The sequence below is a fragment of the Aulostomus chinensis genome, chromosome 22 (assembly GCF_037954235.1).
Source record: "Aulostomus chinensis isolate RoL2024-O1b breed Wild chromosome 22, RoL_Achi_v1.0, whole genome shotgun sequence".
Classification (NCBI taxonomy): domain Eukaryota; kingdom Metazoa; phylum Chordata; class Actinopteri; order Syngnathiformes; family Aulostomidae; genus Aulostomus; species Aulostomus chinensis.
This window is the reverse complement of record NC_141341.1, coordinates 2,381,985-2,397,998: the sequence shown is the minus strand read 5'-3', so window position 1 is coordinate 2,397,998 and position 16,014 is coordinate 2,381,985. Positions and strand designations below refer to the sequence as shown.

The following is a 16,014-nucleotide window of genomic DNA, read 5'->3' as shown; positions in this document are numbered from 1 at the left end:
CGGCCTTGAATGAGTCGTCTTTTCGTTGTGATGATTAAATGTTTGGTTGAATCGGTCGCTGTGCCGGTGGTTTCCTGCCATGGATGAAGCTGCACACTGGAGCCACAAGCCACCAGGAAACAAATCAAATGCCTGTTTATTGTCTCGAGGGTAATTAAACTTGAATGTAGCGAGGAGGAGGAGGGCTGTGGTTGTGCACCAGACAAAACATCATCAAGACGTGTTAGCTCTTCAGCAAAGAGGCCATTTAATCACTTTACTTATTCATTCACTTGCTGTTGCTTGTGTTCGCTGCTCTCAGATTGATGACCTGTGGACGCGCCCGCGCTAATCCGCCCTCACTGGTAGCACCGCCGGATTTCTCAAGGCTGTAGCATCAGGACGCTGCCAGCAGGCTGCGTCGGCACTCAGAGCGCCGGGTCCTAACTCGGAATGCGTTCATGAGCAGCTAAGTGGGAAAAGCTCCAGTCGACGAGGTGGGGGAACACGGGGAACATCCCACGGGGGGGGGGCTTGTGGCGGGTTTAAGGTCCCTGGACATGGAAGCATTTGTGGTGAGAGGAAACAAACCTGCTGAAACCCCCATGAATTCATGTGCGCTGTTTGAGCTGAGGACCAGCAGGACGCAGAGGTGAAGAGTAGTAACCTGCAGCGTGACGCTGAGGAGGACCTGTGGGTGGTCCGTGGGGAGGGGTCACTCCTATCTGTGATGACATAACTCCCAGTAAGTGTGTTGACATAGGAGCAAGACTCTTGGGTGTGTCACCTACACGGAATTGTTTCAGCTGTGTGTGTGTGTGTGTGTGTGTGTGTGTGTGTGTGTGTGTGTGTGTGTGTGTGTGTGTGTGTGTCCACTCATGGCACACTCATGTGGCTGTGCACATGTGTGGTTATGTGTTTGTTGGTCCTGCGGAGGCGGGTCTGAGCCTGCCCGAGTGCGTTCACCGTCTCAAGAGTGATCGTGAACAATCTGAAACTGATCATCATAATCAGCCTTGATTAAAATAGAGATTTCAATTAAGACTGAAATTATTGTGACGCACGTTTGGTCTCATGGGGTGATGCTATGGTCGCGTTTGAGCGTGGTGCTGGCACCTCATCGATTATTGGATTGGAAACGAACCAATAACGGTGCTGGAGAGGTTTACCAGGCGAAAGCTGCGTGTTTTCTGATGACAGCTTGTTGATTATTAGCTGTTTAACATCCCTAAACAACAACTCCCGCAAAATCTGATGTACCGTTTCCTTCATTTATATTTTACTGATCAGATAATCCCAATCAATAACTAGAAGCACGCTCAGAGACCTCCTCCATCTTTGGTGCCTCGCTCTTGTGAACGTGAGAGCTCTAAAATGACTCCAGGGAGTTTCTTCAAGTCTGGCTCAGACGCCCACTGGGACTCGAGGATGACCTGAGCAGATTTTGGTGGTCAAAGGTCACGGTAACTGCCAACTGGTAACCGCCGTGCAGTATTTCTTGCTAACTGTGTGAAACTGATCCGACCCCAAACTGAAGGCGGTCTTGGGCTCGTTCTTCACCACTGCACCGACTCTCATGGAATTCAGTCTGGTATTTTTTTGTAATCCCGCCGGTGTTTGTCTTTTTCGGAGATAATAAAATAATAATAATCTCCAGACTTCTCAGTGCTGGCAGCGGTCTTGTTTGACGGGTTAAATGAGAGGAGAAGCTGATTTGCCGTGTGTTTACATGATAAAGACGAAGAAGCCAAACATGGCAGCAGATAGGAACAGCGGCGAGGGAGGGGAGCCTTCTTTATGTAACACACTTCCTATGTGTCACGTTCCACCACTGTATTGTGTTTCTCTTCTGTGCAACACAAACAGCTGCTGGCAGAGCTCAGAGTTCATCAACGCTGCCGTCAGCCGGCGACACAAACACTGGACAGGAAATGAAGCGCTGCTCTGGCTCCTCATCTGATTACTACTACTACTGCTACTGCTACTGCTGGTACTGCAAGTGTTTTAGCACTGCTTCTCAAAATGGGATTGCTCTTGTTTTCGACCGATCAAAAATGCTCTTATCAGATGATATCCCAGCTATCGTTATACTTGTACTTCTCACTAATGGTGATACTCCACCCAAAAAGTACATTTTGCCTTGTACCTACTCACAAATAGACATCAGTCCCTCTGGCGTTGTTTTATGACTCCAAAAAAAGAGCCAACCACGTACATTTAGCTTGAAGCTAACAGAGCCTTATCGCTAACAACAGCAAAACTGTCCAAAAATGTCAGCTGACAAACTCTGCGGGCCATCGTCCGCTATAATCCACGTCTGCTTCATCCAGCCAGTAATCCACAAGCGCTTGGATTTGAGATTGAGACAAACGAGCATGACGAGCAGTTGAACCAACGCGCTCAACCTCGGTTGCGACGATCTGTTCTAGTGAGTTTGCTTGTAGCTCAAATCTAAGTGTTTGTGGATCAGTGCCCATACGGGTGGATAAGGACGCTGTGGATTTTACCCTCCGACGACCTTGTGAGCAAACGTTTTTGGCCAGTTTTGCCGTTAGCTGTAAATCTACATTAGCTTCAAGCTAACGGATCTTTGTGGCTCTGGAGTCTTTGGCTCTTTCTGCAATCGGGACTCATGAAGAAGTGAGGCAGGAGTTTAAAAAAATGTCTCTATGTGTTCTGGACATGTTTATGAGTACTGGGAATGCTCTTTTTGGGTAAAGTATCACTTTGAGGCGGGGCAAACCACAGTAAGCCAGAGGGTGAACCTCATGTATTGTTATCCACATGAGGAGCGAGTACCCCAAGTCTGCTTCCAGTTCTGGTGCATATGGTGGATCAGTCAGGGTGTCTTCGCCATGTCATGGTTACAGTAAGAACCCTGTGGTTGAGATCAGGGGCGGTCAGGGGTTTGAAAAGCCCGTCTTGACTCGCAGGCGGAAATGTGAAGTTTGTGGTGGGAGAGGAAGAGGGAATCTCCTGCGGTGAATCTGGTGCTTCATCGACCAACCGCCCACCGTGACCTCCTGTCCACACCGACTCCCTCACCATATATGAGGGACGTCGCATCGCGGTTTCCTCCTTTCCTCTGGTCGTACTTACTCCGGCCACCAGAGGCCATTGGTCAGTTGAGCAAGAGCTGGTATTTATGACGGATCCTGCTGGTTTCCTGTGAGCAGCCGTAGAACCTCAGACCATTTAATCGGGCCATTTAACAGGCTGATAGTATCTACAAGTACTACTACTACTACTACTACTACTACTTCATTCAGTGAAGATGAAAATCACTGGTCGTCAACCCCCGAAAGAGTGCAAACATCACCCTAATCAGCCTGTTAGTGTCTCCTCCATCTTGGTGTAATTACAGTAATTACCATCGTCCCAGTAACTGGGCTCTTTCCTTCACTACATTTCAACCTGCTGAAAAACCTCCAAAACACCTTTTGCAGCTGGAATGTGTTTAGTTGTTGGTCGAGATGTCTTGCGTGTCAGCCGATACCAAGTACCAGTATTTTAAAATTATATAGCTATATTTTTGATATATTTAAATATTTTCACGCATTTATGCCTCGGTGTCTTGACCAGAGTTAAAAACCACAGTCTGTCGGAACATCAGTTGTTCCTTTACATGACAAACTGACTTGGGGAACCTTCTGGTTCTGGGCTCCCGCGGACTGCAGGGGTTCTGGTTTAGTTTGTTTTTAGCTCAGACCAAAGTGTTTGTGGTTACTGATCACACAGCTGGATGAAGAAGGCGTGGATTATTCACCGGACGAGAGTTTTGTGAACGGATGTTGCAGTTGTGCCATTGTTAGCTTCAAGCTAAACATGCGTGGCTCCGGAGCCACAAAGATGCGATGCAGTGATGAAAACCTGCCCCTGCAGGCTCATAGCCACCTGATCTAGAAAAGCTGATATTTTACACCGCAGGGAAAAACAAACCTCAACATATTTCAAGCTGGTGGAAAGAACAGACCTTCAGCAATATAACTGTTTCAAAAAACACTCAAAATTATTGGAGTCGGGGGGGGGGGGCGTTGAATAATGCTAACTGGCTAAAACTAATCCAGGTTTTAGGACTCATTCCTGCGCTGCTCTGTAGGAGCTGAACTAAATCACCAGGGAAGGTTTGGATGATGTTAATCTGATGCTTTTATGTACGTTATCGTCAGTCTGCTTTTATCTGCTTCATCTCCCTCCACTTTCTAGTTTTCCAAAGTGGCCTCAGTGACCCTCAGAAAGACGGAAGGTTTGCTGCATTCAGCTGCCGGTTTTCTGTGTAGGCGGATCAAGTGAAAGTATAGTTAGATCAAACAAACGCTTCAGTCAGGAGAACCAGTTGCTCACCTGACTCTCAAACCTCAACCCGTCTATTTTCTGCTGCTGTGGGTGTAGAATCTGCTCTCTCTGCCCACTCCAGATGAGTTCACCCTCCATGATTTGTGAGCATTGATGCAAAATGGCCACTAGCAGTGAGACTGTGAGGGACGTAAACCCCGGACCTGAACGGTACCTGGGACTTTTGCACTACCGGGACATTTGCCTGCAGTTGGACTGCAGTAGACCTCTGGCTTTTAGGGTTTGATGGAATAAAGATGTTCTCACTGTTTAAATACGGCACCAATTTGAGTGCCGCATCATGAAGCAACTCCAGTGATGGAAATTTTGCATTAAGATTTCTTGTCTTGACGATGATGAATAAGAAATGATGCCACTAATTTTAAACATTTAAAGCCATACTCCAAGTGTTTTCTGCCTTTCAAGTTCTCAAAAAAAAAAAATAGGTGCCTGGAGCTCCTGAAGACGTTTTTTTTTTTAAACTTTTTTTTGTTTTTACATCCTGCAACACAACTTCCTGACTCTAGAATGCCGGAAGAGCCAGCCACATACATTTAGCTTGACGCTCACAACAGCAAAACCGTCAGAAAAGCAAACGCACCAAACACTTAAGGTCCAATTCCACTTCATGCCACTTTACCACTGAGTGCTCCGTCCTCGATGATGTGAGTGGGAATTTGTTCACGCACATTTTTGGCTAAATTTTCCCCATCGGCTTCACGCTAAATCTATGTGACTGGTGCTTTCTGCCCTCTGGAGGCAGACAGAACTGAGGAGGCAGGCAAAAACACAAAAGGACGGTTTAAAAAGGCAACAAGCACCTTTTTCTGGTAAAGTATCACTTTAAAATTCACCAAACACCGTAAGAGTGTTGGAATTCAATGTCCAAATTGATGTTTTCAGGCATGAAATTGTTGAATTTAAATATCGTAGTAGTAAAATACTTTAATATTTACTGCTTTAATCCCAAAATACCATCACCGATGAGCCCTTCAGTGAAATTCACAGGCAGAGACTGATGGAGAGATTGACAGACGCAGAGAGAAACACATAATCTCAGATGAATTAATGAAAGCAGAGCGAGCGCGAGAGTCAAACGACTCCTACTCACAGACAGGAAATGAAGCTGCGCTCGGCGGTTGTTTACCCGGCAGCAGTGGGAGCCGTGTTCTTGGATCAGCTTCAACTTTTTACCCAAAATGGTTGTTATTAGGAGAGGGCTTTGGGCAGACTTATCAGGGATCAGCTCGGTCCAGCTGCCAGAGCGTCAGATCAAGCCAGCAGCAGCTCATTTGATGGGGTCGCTGCCTCGCTGGGGAACAGATGGACCAGAGGTCGCAGAGGCGGATCAGGAGGGGATGTACGCTGCACTGCATTATTGTTGGTACTGGACCATCAGCTGACTGTGTGGATGTAGACACACGTTTCCCTTCACGTATCCTCTTGATTTCTCAACTTCTCAATTCCAACGATTTGACTCAAAAATGAGAGGGAGCTGAGAAGCTCCTCAACCAGCGACCGGAGGCGTGGCCTTACTGGAGAAGAGTCATTTTAACTTCCTGGTACCAGTGTCGATCCCTGAACTTTACATCAATGAGAACTAGGAGCACAGGAGGAGCACCGTCCCGGTTTAGGTCTAATAGACGTTGCATGGTAACAAATCGGTGACTTGCACGCTTGCCAGTACCACTTCCTGTATTTTAGGTTTTACCAAATTCCTTCCTCATACTGGTGTCACCTTATTCCAAAAGGGAACATGGAGTTCATGTCACGGTCACACAAAATCCTTCATGTTTTAACACGTTTTCTGTCACAAACCTTCCTGTGATTAGTCAAACATCTGCGGGACTTTCATGACACAGCGCAACAAAAATAATGGAGAAAAGAAGATAAACACCCAGCTTTTTGCTAGTTAGCTTAGCACAGTGAATGGTAGTGGATGGGAAGTGGTAGCATACCTCAGCCTCAGCCTCCTGAAGCTGCACTTCCTCTTCCTGTATTGTGGTTCATCCTCAGTAGCAGCAGTCAGGAAAATAGTTGTTTCAGTTCGATACACAAGCTGAATTATTAAGACCAATTTGAAGAAAATGCTAACTTTTCCCACCCACTATCATTCATTGTGCTAAGCTAACTAGCTTGGGTCTCTGTACTTCTCCATCAACCTTTAAAATTCTCAACCATTGGTTTTCACTACTAAATGTTCTTTTGTACGTTGCTTTGGGTTAAATGTCATCATGTTGAGAGCGCCGTCTCTGCCGGACTCCCAACAGAGCGGCGACCAGCCCCCTGCTCTGGTTCCTACACTCAAATATTTGAGATCTTTCCGCTGCTCTTCGGGATGTTATTGGTCCGCTGCTCTGTAGTTATTTTTAATCTGCAGCACCGTGCCCACGGCTCCCTGAGCAGTCTTAGAAACGCTGCCACAACAGAAGCCCGACTGGTACTGGACGATTGCTCAACCAGCTTCCATTCCAAAGAGGAAACGTTAGAAAAAAGACGAAGCTGCTTTTCCAGGAATCAGACTGGGAAGGAGATGTAAGATATCCAGCAGATACTGGACGGAGGACAGAGGCGCTCGCCCTCGTTCAGTTCCAGTCAAACAGTGAAGAGCTTCACGTTCAGCGCCAGTTTACTATCAGAGCCCCTCGGGAGCTTCGCCCCGCCCTCTCACTGATGTCATCGATGTTTACTTTAGTTTTGTTCACTGTTGTTGTTTCTCTTTTAGCACTTTTTTTATTCTGCGCTGTTTGTGGCTCGTTTTCCCTTCATCTCATTAATTTGTCACCTACAACATTTGCGTGTGTGTGTGTGTGTATACTGTGTGTATGTATGTATAAATATATATATATATATATATATATATATATGTATATATATATATATATATGTATATATATATGTATATATATATATGTGTGTGTGTGTGTTCAGTTGTGCATCGTCGTCATCCTGTAGCAGTTGAGCGCGTTTTTACTGGAGCAGCCATCTTCATGTCTCTCTATTTCTGATTGGTCTCCTCTGGTCCTCCTGCCTGGGAGTTCAGCAGCTGAGGCAGATTCCTCCCATCCAGCACCGTGAAGGGTTAAACAAAACCCTGATCTCCTCCGCTTGAATAAATCCAGCAGGAGGAGATCTGCTGGCCCTGCCAAGGCTGCCCGGCTCCACACTGCCACCTGCTGGCTCCTCAGCGACAGTGCGTGTGATGTGGTAGAACAGCAGCATCCGACTGTGGAGACGAGTTTCAAGAAAAGACAAGTTTGCCGCTGAAGTTGGAGGGAAATCAATGCGAGCACATGGCGCAGCATCCATAGGCCAATCCTCTCAATGGAAACTGGTCTTGGCGGGCCTCCTTCTTGGCTCGCTGTTCGCCGGAGGAAGCATGATGGAGTGTGCAGAACATGTGACCGTAGCCAGTCACCGCTGCACCACTTCAACACCACAGCTGTTTGGTTTGTGAGTGTGTGACAGAACTATTGATGGTTCCATGTAAATCAGACCGTGTAATCCGGCTCAAATACCAATTTGGTGTGAATGTGAGTGAGGCCACACACGTGCGCCGCCGTCAGCTGGGCGCCTCCCACTAGATCAGGGGTGTCCAAACTGGTCCAGTAAGGGCCGGTGTGGCTGCAGGTTTTCATTCCACCCGAGCAACAGCAACTCCTGATTCTACTTAAATCAACTAAGCCGTGTCCACACAGCTCATTTGTTGGATCAGGTGTTGGTTTTGCTGGGTTGGAATGAAAACCTGCAGCCACACCGGCCCTGACTGGACCAGTTTGGACACCCCTGCACCAGATGCTCCACGCCACCAACCGCAGATGTGAGGGGAGACACGAGGCCGCGGCTCTGCTGCTGCTGTCTTCTTAGACGTGAAGGCGTTACGCTCATTTAGCGCATTGCCGCCAGGTAAATAGCAGCATTTCACCGTCGCTCGCTGTAGCTTCCGTGGCAGCGGTCCAGTCTCCTGCAGCACGTGTGGGTCCAGTTGTTGTTCCAGAGCTGTTTTGCTCTCATTTACTGTCTTAAAGTCACATTTTTTGGCAGGTCGGGGGTTCGATACCTCGGACCTGCTCGCTCCAACCCCCTCACAAGCGTGGTTACATTGGTAAAATGAACAGAATTCAAGCTAGTTAACTGCTTAAAAATACTAACAGAAGCTTCTGACAGGTAATAAACACACTGAATGTCAGCTAAACCCATCAATATGTGATACTGATGCTGTGCGGGACCAAAATAAAACACCACTGCAGTACTACTTCTTATTGCCATGCAGTATCGACACATCTGCAGCAGATGTGGATACCAGCCCATTCATGTGGCGCTAAGCTAAGCTACAACATTGTTTTCAATCCTTTGAATCTGACACCTAAATGCAGTACAAAAAATGTATAGTTACTGCCTTTTCCGAGGTATTTCTTCTTCTGTTACGCAGATGTTGTTAGATGGATGGATGGATGGATAGAGAGATACTTTATTGATCCCAGAGGGAAATTCAGTAATGAATGTAATGAAATGTTTTGTTGATGAACTGTCCTGCGGCCGATCCATTACTTTGGAATCGCTGTACTGCGATACAGTAGACTAAAGTAGCAGATATACACACGACTACTCAAAAACCTAGGACTGAGTATTCCTCAGGATCTGTGACGTGTGTTGACTCTGTTCAGTGGTTGTGCTGAGTCACGTTCGCTCTGAGGAGGCTCATCGTCCTGCTGGACGGATCAGACCTCTCGTCTGCTCGTTATCTTTGGCGTGTTAGCCTCTGACATGTGACTGAGGCTCTAATCTGCGGATGAAACCCAAACAAGTCGATGATAATTGGATGGCGACACAAACAATTAGCTGGTCCTGCTGCGTTTATTGCGTCTGAATGAGTTGTCAGCCCTGATCACACAGATCGCAGCTCAAACTATAAACCAGCTCTTCTCAAGCGGGGACGTTTCCCCTAAACGCCGTCAGAAAAATCCTCCGTCTCAGGACCAAACTGCCACTTCAGCTCCAATTCTTGAGATTGTTTAGTTCAGCAGGTCTCTCATCTCCAGAGTCTGGGGCTGAGCCTCCCTACTGGCCGTCTTCTGACCTTCCGCCTCCTGACAAACAGCAGCTTTGCATTTGTGCCTCAAATCCCAGCATCCGCAGCTGTCACGGCGCGGCTCAGAGGTCCAGTAAAACAGAATGAAGTGTCTGGCGACTCCCAGTGGTGTTGGCTGATAAGACCAAGCCAGAGCCATCAGCACTCCCACATCAATGTGCGCTGCAGCTTTAACAAAGCTCTGAAGGAAAGAGGACTCTTTACAGCTCTGCAGCTCCAGCCTCAGCAGCTCACGATGTCAAAGAACACGAGAGGTGGCGTGAACCCAGTGACACGCCGCCCAGGAAGTGAAGCGCTCACACGTACGTGTACTCAGCCCACTGAGATGTTCCTTCCTTCCTCCTTGCATTACTTCTGCGTGACTCCATGAATGCAGAAAGAGCCAGCCACGTATACTTAGCTTGATGCTACTGATGACCAATGGCTAACATCACCAGCACTTACCACAAACGTCTGTTCACACCCACGACAGCATGTCAGTTGGGAAAATCCAGCCAATGAGCACAGAGCTTGCAAACTCATTTTTGGGCAGTTCGGCTGTTGTTAGCCACCGTTAGCTCCAAGCTAAAGATACTGGCTCTTTCTGCATTCTGCAGTTACAAAGAAAGTAACAGAGGGGAAAAAAAACTCAAGGCACGCATCAGCCAGAACTAGAGAGGCAAATCCACTCAGGAAGAGCTTCCTCAGTGGGAGAGAGCGGACCTGTGTGGTAGTCCGTCAATACAACGGTGGTCAGAGGAGCCGATATTTGTTGTTTTACCAGCTGTAACTGCAGCCTGACTAACAAACCACCACACGGTCTCTCCACCTGCATACTTGGAAGCGTCACACAGGAAAAGGTCGATGGAAACGGGCCACTCGGCCTCGCTTTCCCAAAAACGTGCTGGAAGTTTGCTGACAGTGGGGTTTCTGCTGTTGTTGTTATTTTTCCCAAGATTGAAAGAATAGATGCGTGAAGTGTGAACAGGAGCAGCCGGTAACGTCTCTGGCATCCTGGCCGGTGTGCGGCAGCAACAGCAGGGTCACGTGACCCGACGACCGCGGAGTTCCTCAGCCTGGAGAACGTGCCAGGGTCTGCAGTCTCTTCTTCTGCTGCTGCGTTTGCTGCTGACTGCTCCTGTTTCACTCGTGTTCCTTTTTCTCTTCATTTCCAGTTTTTGCTTAAATTTGTGTGACAATGAGCTCTTAACATGACATCACGTCTGTCTCCTCCTCAGGAGGTCAGGCGGTGCCTCAGGATCAGTCCCCCACCTCTACCTGCCCCCCCGAACCCCCTGGGCCTCCGGCAGGTGCCAACGGCAGCAGCGACATCCAGGTGAACTTTGACCCTGACCCAGCGGACCTGGCGCTGTCCAGCGTACCGGGCCAGGAGGCGTTTGACCCGCGGCGGCACCGCTTCAGCGAGGAGGAGCTGAAACCTCAGCCGATGATCAAGAAGGCCCGCAAGATGCTGGTGCCGGACGAGCAGAAGGTACTACATCTCCCACGCATCCCTCAGCACAGCATTCATGAGCAGGTAGTTTTCCAGCGGTACAGTCCCGTGCCTGCTTCCTTTAGGTCGTTGTGACGCTGGACTTAGCGGTGAAGGTCCTCAATCCTCGCAGCTTCTTGACTGATGTGGAAACACGAGACTGTTGAATCCTCCTGGGCTGTTTGTGCTGGGCTCATCGCTGCCTCGCAGCTGCAGCTCCGCCGGCGCCGCTCGTAATTTATGGAGAGATTAAGACACTCAGACCAGCATAAATCTATCAGACGGGAATCCCGACCAGATTTTACTCGCTGCTTCGTTCCAATTCAGCTCACCAAGTCCAAACATTTACCGCGGCATCGCTGTGGCTCTCGGCCCTCCTCCCACTGACGCAACGCAACTCCAAGAAGTTCACGGTCATCGAGTTGCTGGAGAGGAACTCTGCGGCCACCTGTCGCCCTGCCTGTAATGTCTCATTCTACGCTTTGCGCGAGTCACTAAATTTCCCTGAATCTGAGGTGCTGCGCCTGTACGAGGCAAGAGCGCAAGAAAAAAACGCCGTCGGTTTTCTCTTGGCGAAAAGAAAAAGCTGAAGATGTCAATGATGGAAATTTATTCTGTAAAACGTCTAAAATTTGTTCTCCAAAACGGCATCTTTCGTCTCCAACCATCTGAATCAGAAAAAAGACTGAAAAAGTTCATGATTGTGGAAATGGTTGGCGGTTATTTTCCTGTTATATCGTGGAATCTGATTGGCAGCTGAGGGACTTTGGTTGCCACCTCAGACTGAAAATAAGTCACTTTTGTAAGTCTGAAAATTTTCAAGTGAGATGCGAACCGTTGAGTTGCTCGTCAGTGGCAGAGATCCTTCCAGTGTTTGGGTGTTGATGGTCGCCATGGTTAGTTTTGTGGTCACAACTCTTCCTGTCTTCCGTCCCTTCTTCCTCTCCACCCATCATTCGGTCATGTAACTGACCCCTCTCATCCCGCTCTCTGTTTGTGCCCCCTCCCCCACCTTCTTCCCCACACACCCCAACATACCACACGGCCGCCGACGCAGGACGAGAAGTACTGGAGCCGGCGTGTCAAGAACAATGAGGCGGCCAAGCGCTCGCGGGACGCCCGGCGGCTGAAGGAGAACCAGATCTCAGTTCGAGCCGCCTTCCTGGAGCGAGAGAACGCCGCCCTTCGCCAGGAAGTGGCCGACATGAGGAAAGAGCTGGGCCGTTGCAGGAACATCATCAACAAGTACGAGAGCCGGCACGGCGACTTGTGAGGCGAAGGAGGAAGAAGAGGAGGATGGAGGAAGGGCAGGAGGGGAAGAGGAGATGAGAAAAGGGTACAAGGCAACCCACCAACAGCAGCACTTTAGTTGAAGTGGCGAGGGGAAGGCTGGCGTAGATCTGCAGTAAGCGCCGTGCGACACTGGGTGTTTGTGCTTCAGGAAGTCACAACAGAAAAGCACAGCGGCACCATTTTCTTTCTGATTTGACTCCTTGTTCTCGCTGCTCAGCTGATCCACACAACGTACTGTTTCACCGTGTGTCACCTCGGCAGCTGCGTCACCCTCGGTGCTGCGGTAACGCCCAGTGTCGCAATGCGTTTTTTGCAAGTAGTGCGCTCCGGCCGCTGCTCCGGCCAGTTCAAGTAGGGTGTTGACTTCACATTATGCCAGTGAAATCTCACTTTTTAAGCTCAAGGCACGAACACAAGCCAGGAGAGGTCAGATGTGTAATTTTTTCTATATATAGGACAAAAAAACATGTATATTTTTGAACTGGGCAGGAAGGCGAGACTGGTCCAGCAGAGAGGAGAAGGTGCAGGGTTTTCGTCCATAATGCAAAGAGATTTTGACATAGGATTACTGTATATTTTTCTATTAGCAGAGGTGAACCAGAGGAGGATTTTGGAGATAATTTTTGTATATTTTATATATGGGGCGGGAGGGGCTGTTAGCTGGACAGTCATGGGGCCACACGAAGCGCTTTTCCTCCCTCATTGCTAAACGACAAATAATCTATTTTGGACTTTGTGGCGCGGGTTAGTCGGAGGTGAAGCAGAGAATGTATCACGGTTGAATCAGGTATTTCACACGGTGCAAGACGAGGCGAGGCATCTTAGTAACGATTGTGTTGGGGGTGCTAGGAGCAAGACAGTGAAACAAAAATTGTATAGTTTTAGTAAATTTTTGTTTGTTCTCTTTTGTGGGCTCATTCAAGCGCTTGATTTGTTAACTTCTATTGGATTCCGTGTCTGACTTTGAAATACGAGCAGGGCTTTACACTCACAGGCGAGGGAGGCGGGGGGGGTCACCGAAGCGATACATCACCTGAAGCATACACTTCGCCTCACAAATATTCACTGTCCCCCTCCTGCATCACTGTAGCTTCAAGCTAACGGAGACTGAGAGCAGAACTGTCCAAAAACATCTGCTGAAGCTTTGCTGGTGCGAGCCTCACCTTCTCATCCAGCTGCTCCATCAGTAAGTCAGTAAAAACACCTGGATTGAGATGAACAGCGAGCAAACCAACTCACTTCCCGTGTGGCTCTGTTGTGAATGAACTGGCCGGGTTGGCGTGAGGTCAATATGACTGGACAGAGACCGCGTGGGCCGTACCTGTCGATGACCTGGGGCGTTCAGAACCCACGTTTTTGGACAGTTGTGCTGCTCGCCTCCCTTGGCTTGAGCTAAAGAGACGTGGCTGGCTCTTCCTGCATTGTGGCGTCTCAAAGACTTAACCTAGGAAGGGGGGGGGGCATCTTTGTGAGGACAAAATATGATTTATGGTTGAAGTATGGCTTTAAGTGTCCCAACAGCTGGATGTGAGCAGATGTTTGAGAATAAATAAGGTGGAGAATTTTCGCTGGCAGGTTTGCGTTTATTTTGGCGAACGCGTCTTGCTCACACAAATTGTTAATCACGCTACGAGATCGCAGTCTTCTCCTCTGGATTTACTCCTTTAGTAGTGCAAAAACATGAAATACTAACTGGTTCAGGGTGGATTTTCCCCGGATCGAACAGTGACTAAACCTTCAGCATGCAGACACAAACAAACTCACTCGCGGTTCTCACCCAGGTTCTAACCCTTATTGTTGTTGTTGATGTTGTTATGGACTTCTATGGTGCTGATCTGATATGATCCTTCACCTTTGATGCACACACACACACACACACACACACACACACACACACACGCACACACACACATACATAATTGCAAACACAGTACTGAACTGCCTATACCCTTTCTTTGTCTTTTATTCCTTCTTTTTAGTTTCTTTCTTTCTTTTGTTGCATATTGTATCGACAAAGCGTATATAGATTTACACACTTGTCTATACCTCTCCTACAAACTTTTCCAATGAGAAACGAGAAATGCACCCTACTGCTACTGTACCATACAACTGTATTAAACTCTTCTCTCACTAGATATATATGTGTATATGATATATGCTTGAAACATGTGATTATAGTTGTAATATACATAATTGAATATATTACAAAAAAAACCTATTGAAATCATTTGTCAGTTTTTTCTCAGGTGTTTTTGTCTGAGGTATTAAATACACATATTAAAAATAATACGCAAAAAAGATTCAATGACAGATTTTGTGGTTTGGTTTGTTGATTTGTGGGTGGGAGGTGTATTTATGTCGGCTGTTTGGGCGCTGATTGTTCTTAGCCAAGTTTATTAACTCAGAGTGGAACAGAAATTTAAACCAACTGACCTTTCGCTAAGCCCCCCCCCCCTTTGTTTCTGACGTCTTGCCTGTCAAACAAATTTCAGAACAAACACTGAAATATGGGCACAAAATGTTCAGGCGACGTTTCTTAAACGTATGTGTGAGAAAGGATGAGCGGTAAACTGAGACTCCTCATCACTGTCAAAATACTATGAACTTTATTATACTTCCAAAGAACAACTGTCCAGCTTTGAGGAGAAACTGGTTTATCTTGTGCAAACAATTTCAGTACGGAGCAAAACAGAGCTAATGCTACGGGGCTAACGCTACAGGGCTAACGCTAAGAGGCTAACACTAGATGCAGTTATACGTAACCTCAAGTGTGAGCAAACAGCACAGAGGCACCGTGTTAGGATTCAACATCAACAAAAGCTGCGAAAAGTTTCGAGGCAGCAACGTTTTTTTAGCTTTAGCATCGGATTTAACCAGGGTCCTATGCTGTACGCTTATCAAGTAACTTTGAAGCCCATCTGACGGTTGACATTTTTACTCTCAAGGTCACGAAAACTGCAAAGTAACGTACAGTAACAGTTCAGGGAACTCCGCAAACTCACTGAGAACCTAGAGGAGCGACCGAATCCCCTCAATGTTCGGACACCTCAAGAACATTTACTGACATAAATCTGGAGAAACGCATTCAAGCAACGTCAAACTTTATTTCATTCATCCGCACAAGGTTGAGGGAAATGGAGGGAGAGGAGGCCACGCCCCCTTAGGCGGTTGGAAGTGGAGTTATTATTCTGGCAGATCTTGCAGCGAGAACTCCCTGTACCACTCGCTAATGCCATGCTAACTCTTGCCATGGTTAGTCAGATATGCTAATGCTAACGCCGTTTAATCCATTCCTTAAACGTTTTGTTTTTTTTACTGAGGAGTAGAAACGTGATGCGACCATGTTGAGAACCCTAAAACTCCACACCTTTTCCTCAGGTACGACCGCTTCATCGCAGCTTGGGGGAGGGGCTTAGCATGCGGTCAGTTTAGTGTCTTTATCTATAGATGGCAACCAAATAGAACCTAAAAATACCAAAAAGCTAAAAATATTGTTACCCTCTCTTCAGTTGCAGTTAACGGTATTATTATGATTATTATTGCTCTTGTGGTTGTTGATGTTGTTATAAACTTGTTTCATGCAACAGCTTGTTTTGTTTGAGGAAGCGGTGGATTTCAACACTCACCTGAACCCCAAGCAACCTCCCATGAGCGTGTTCGCTGTGTGCGACACCTACAGACTGTTCCAAGCCCAGGTGTATTATGGGAGCTGTAGTTCCACTCTTGCTTTCTATGTCTTTTTTTTTTGTTTGTTTTTCTTTCTTTCTTTTTTTCCTTTTTTGTCATGTACACAGACACAAACTTTTGAATTTACATCCTGGAAGAAAAGTCCCGGAGCATCTTC

At 47.4% G+C, this 16,014-nt stretch overlaps 1 protein-coding gene across 2 annotated transcripts in view; it reads left to right on the top strand.

Annotated features, from left to right (window-relative positions):
- The window catches only part of LOC147240305 (hepatic leukemia factor-like), a 29,810-nt gene extending 15,709 nt beyond the window's left edge, over positions 1-14,101 (top strand). For both annotated transcript variants that reach the window (XM_086193472.1, XM_086193473.1), the window contains 2 exons: positions 10,624-10,877; positions 11,935-14,101. In XM_086193472.1, coding sequence (XP_086049598.1) covers positions 10,624-10,877; positions 11,935-12,150 — 470 coding nt within the window. In that variant the 3' untranslated portion in view covers positions 12,151-14,101. The remainder of the gene's footprint in view (positions 1-10,623; positions 10,878-11,934) is intronic.
- The last annotated feature ends 1,913 nt before the right edge of the window (positions 14,102-16,014 follow it).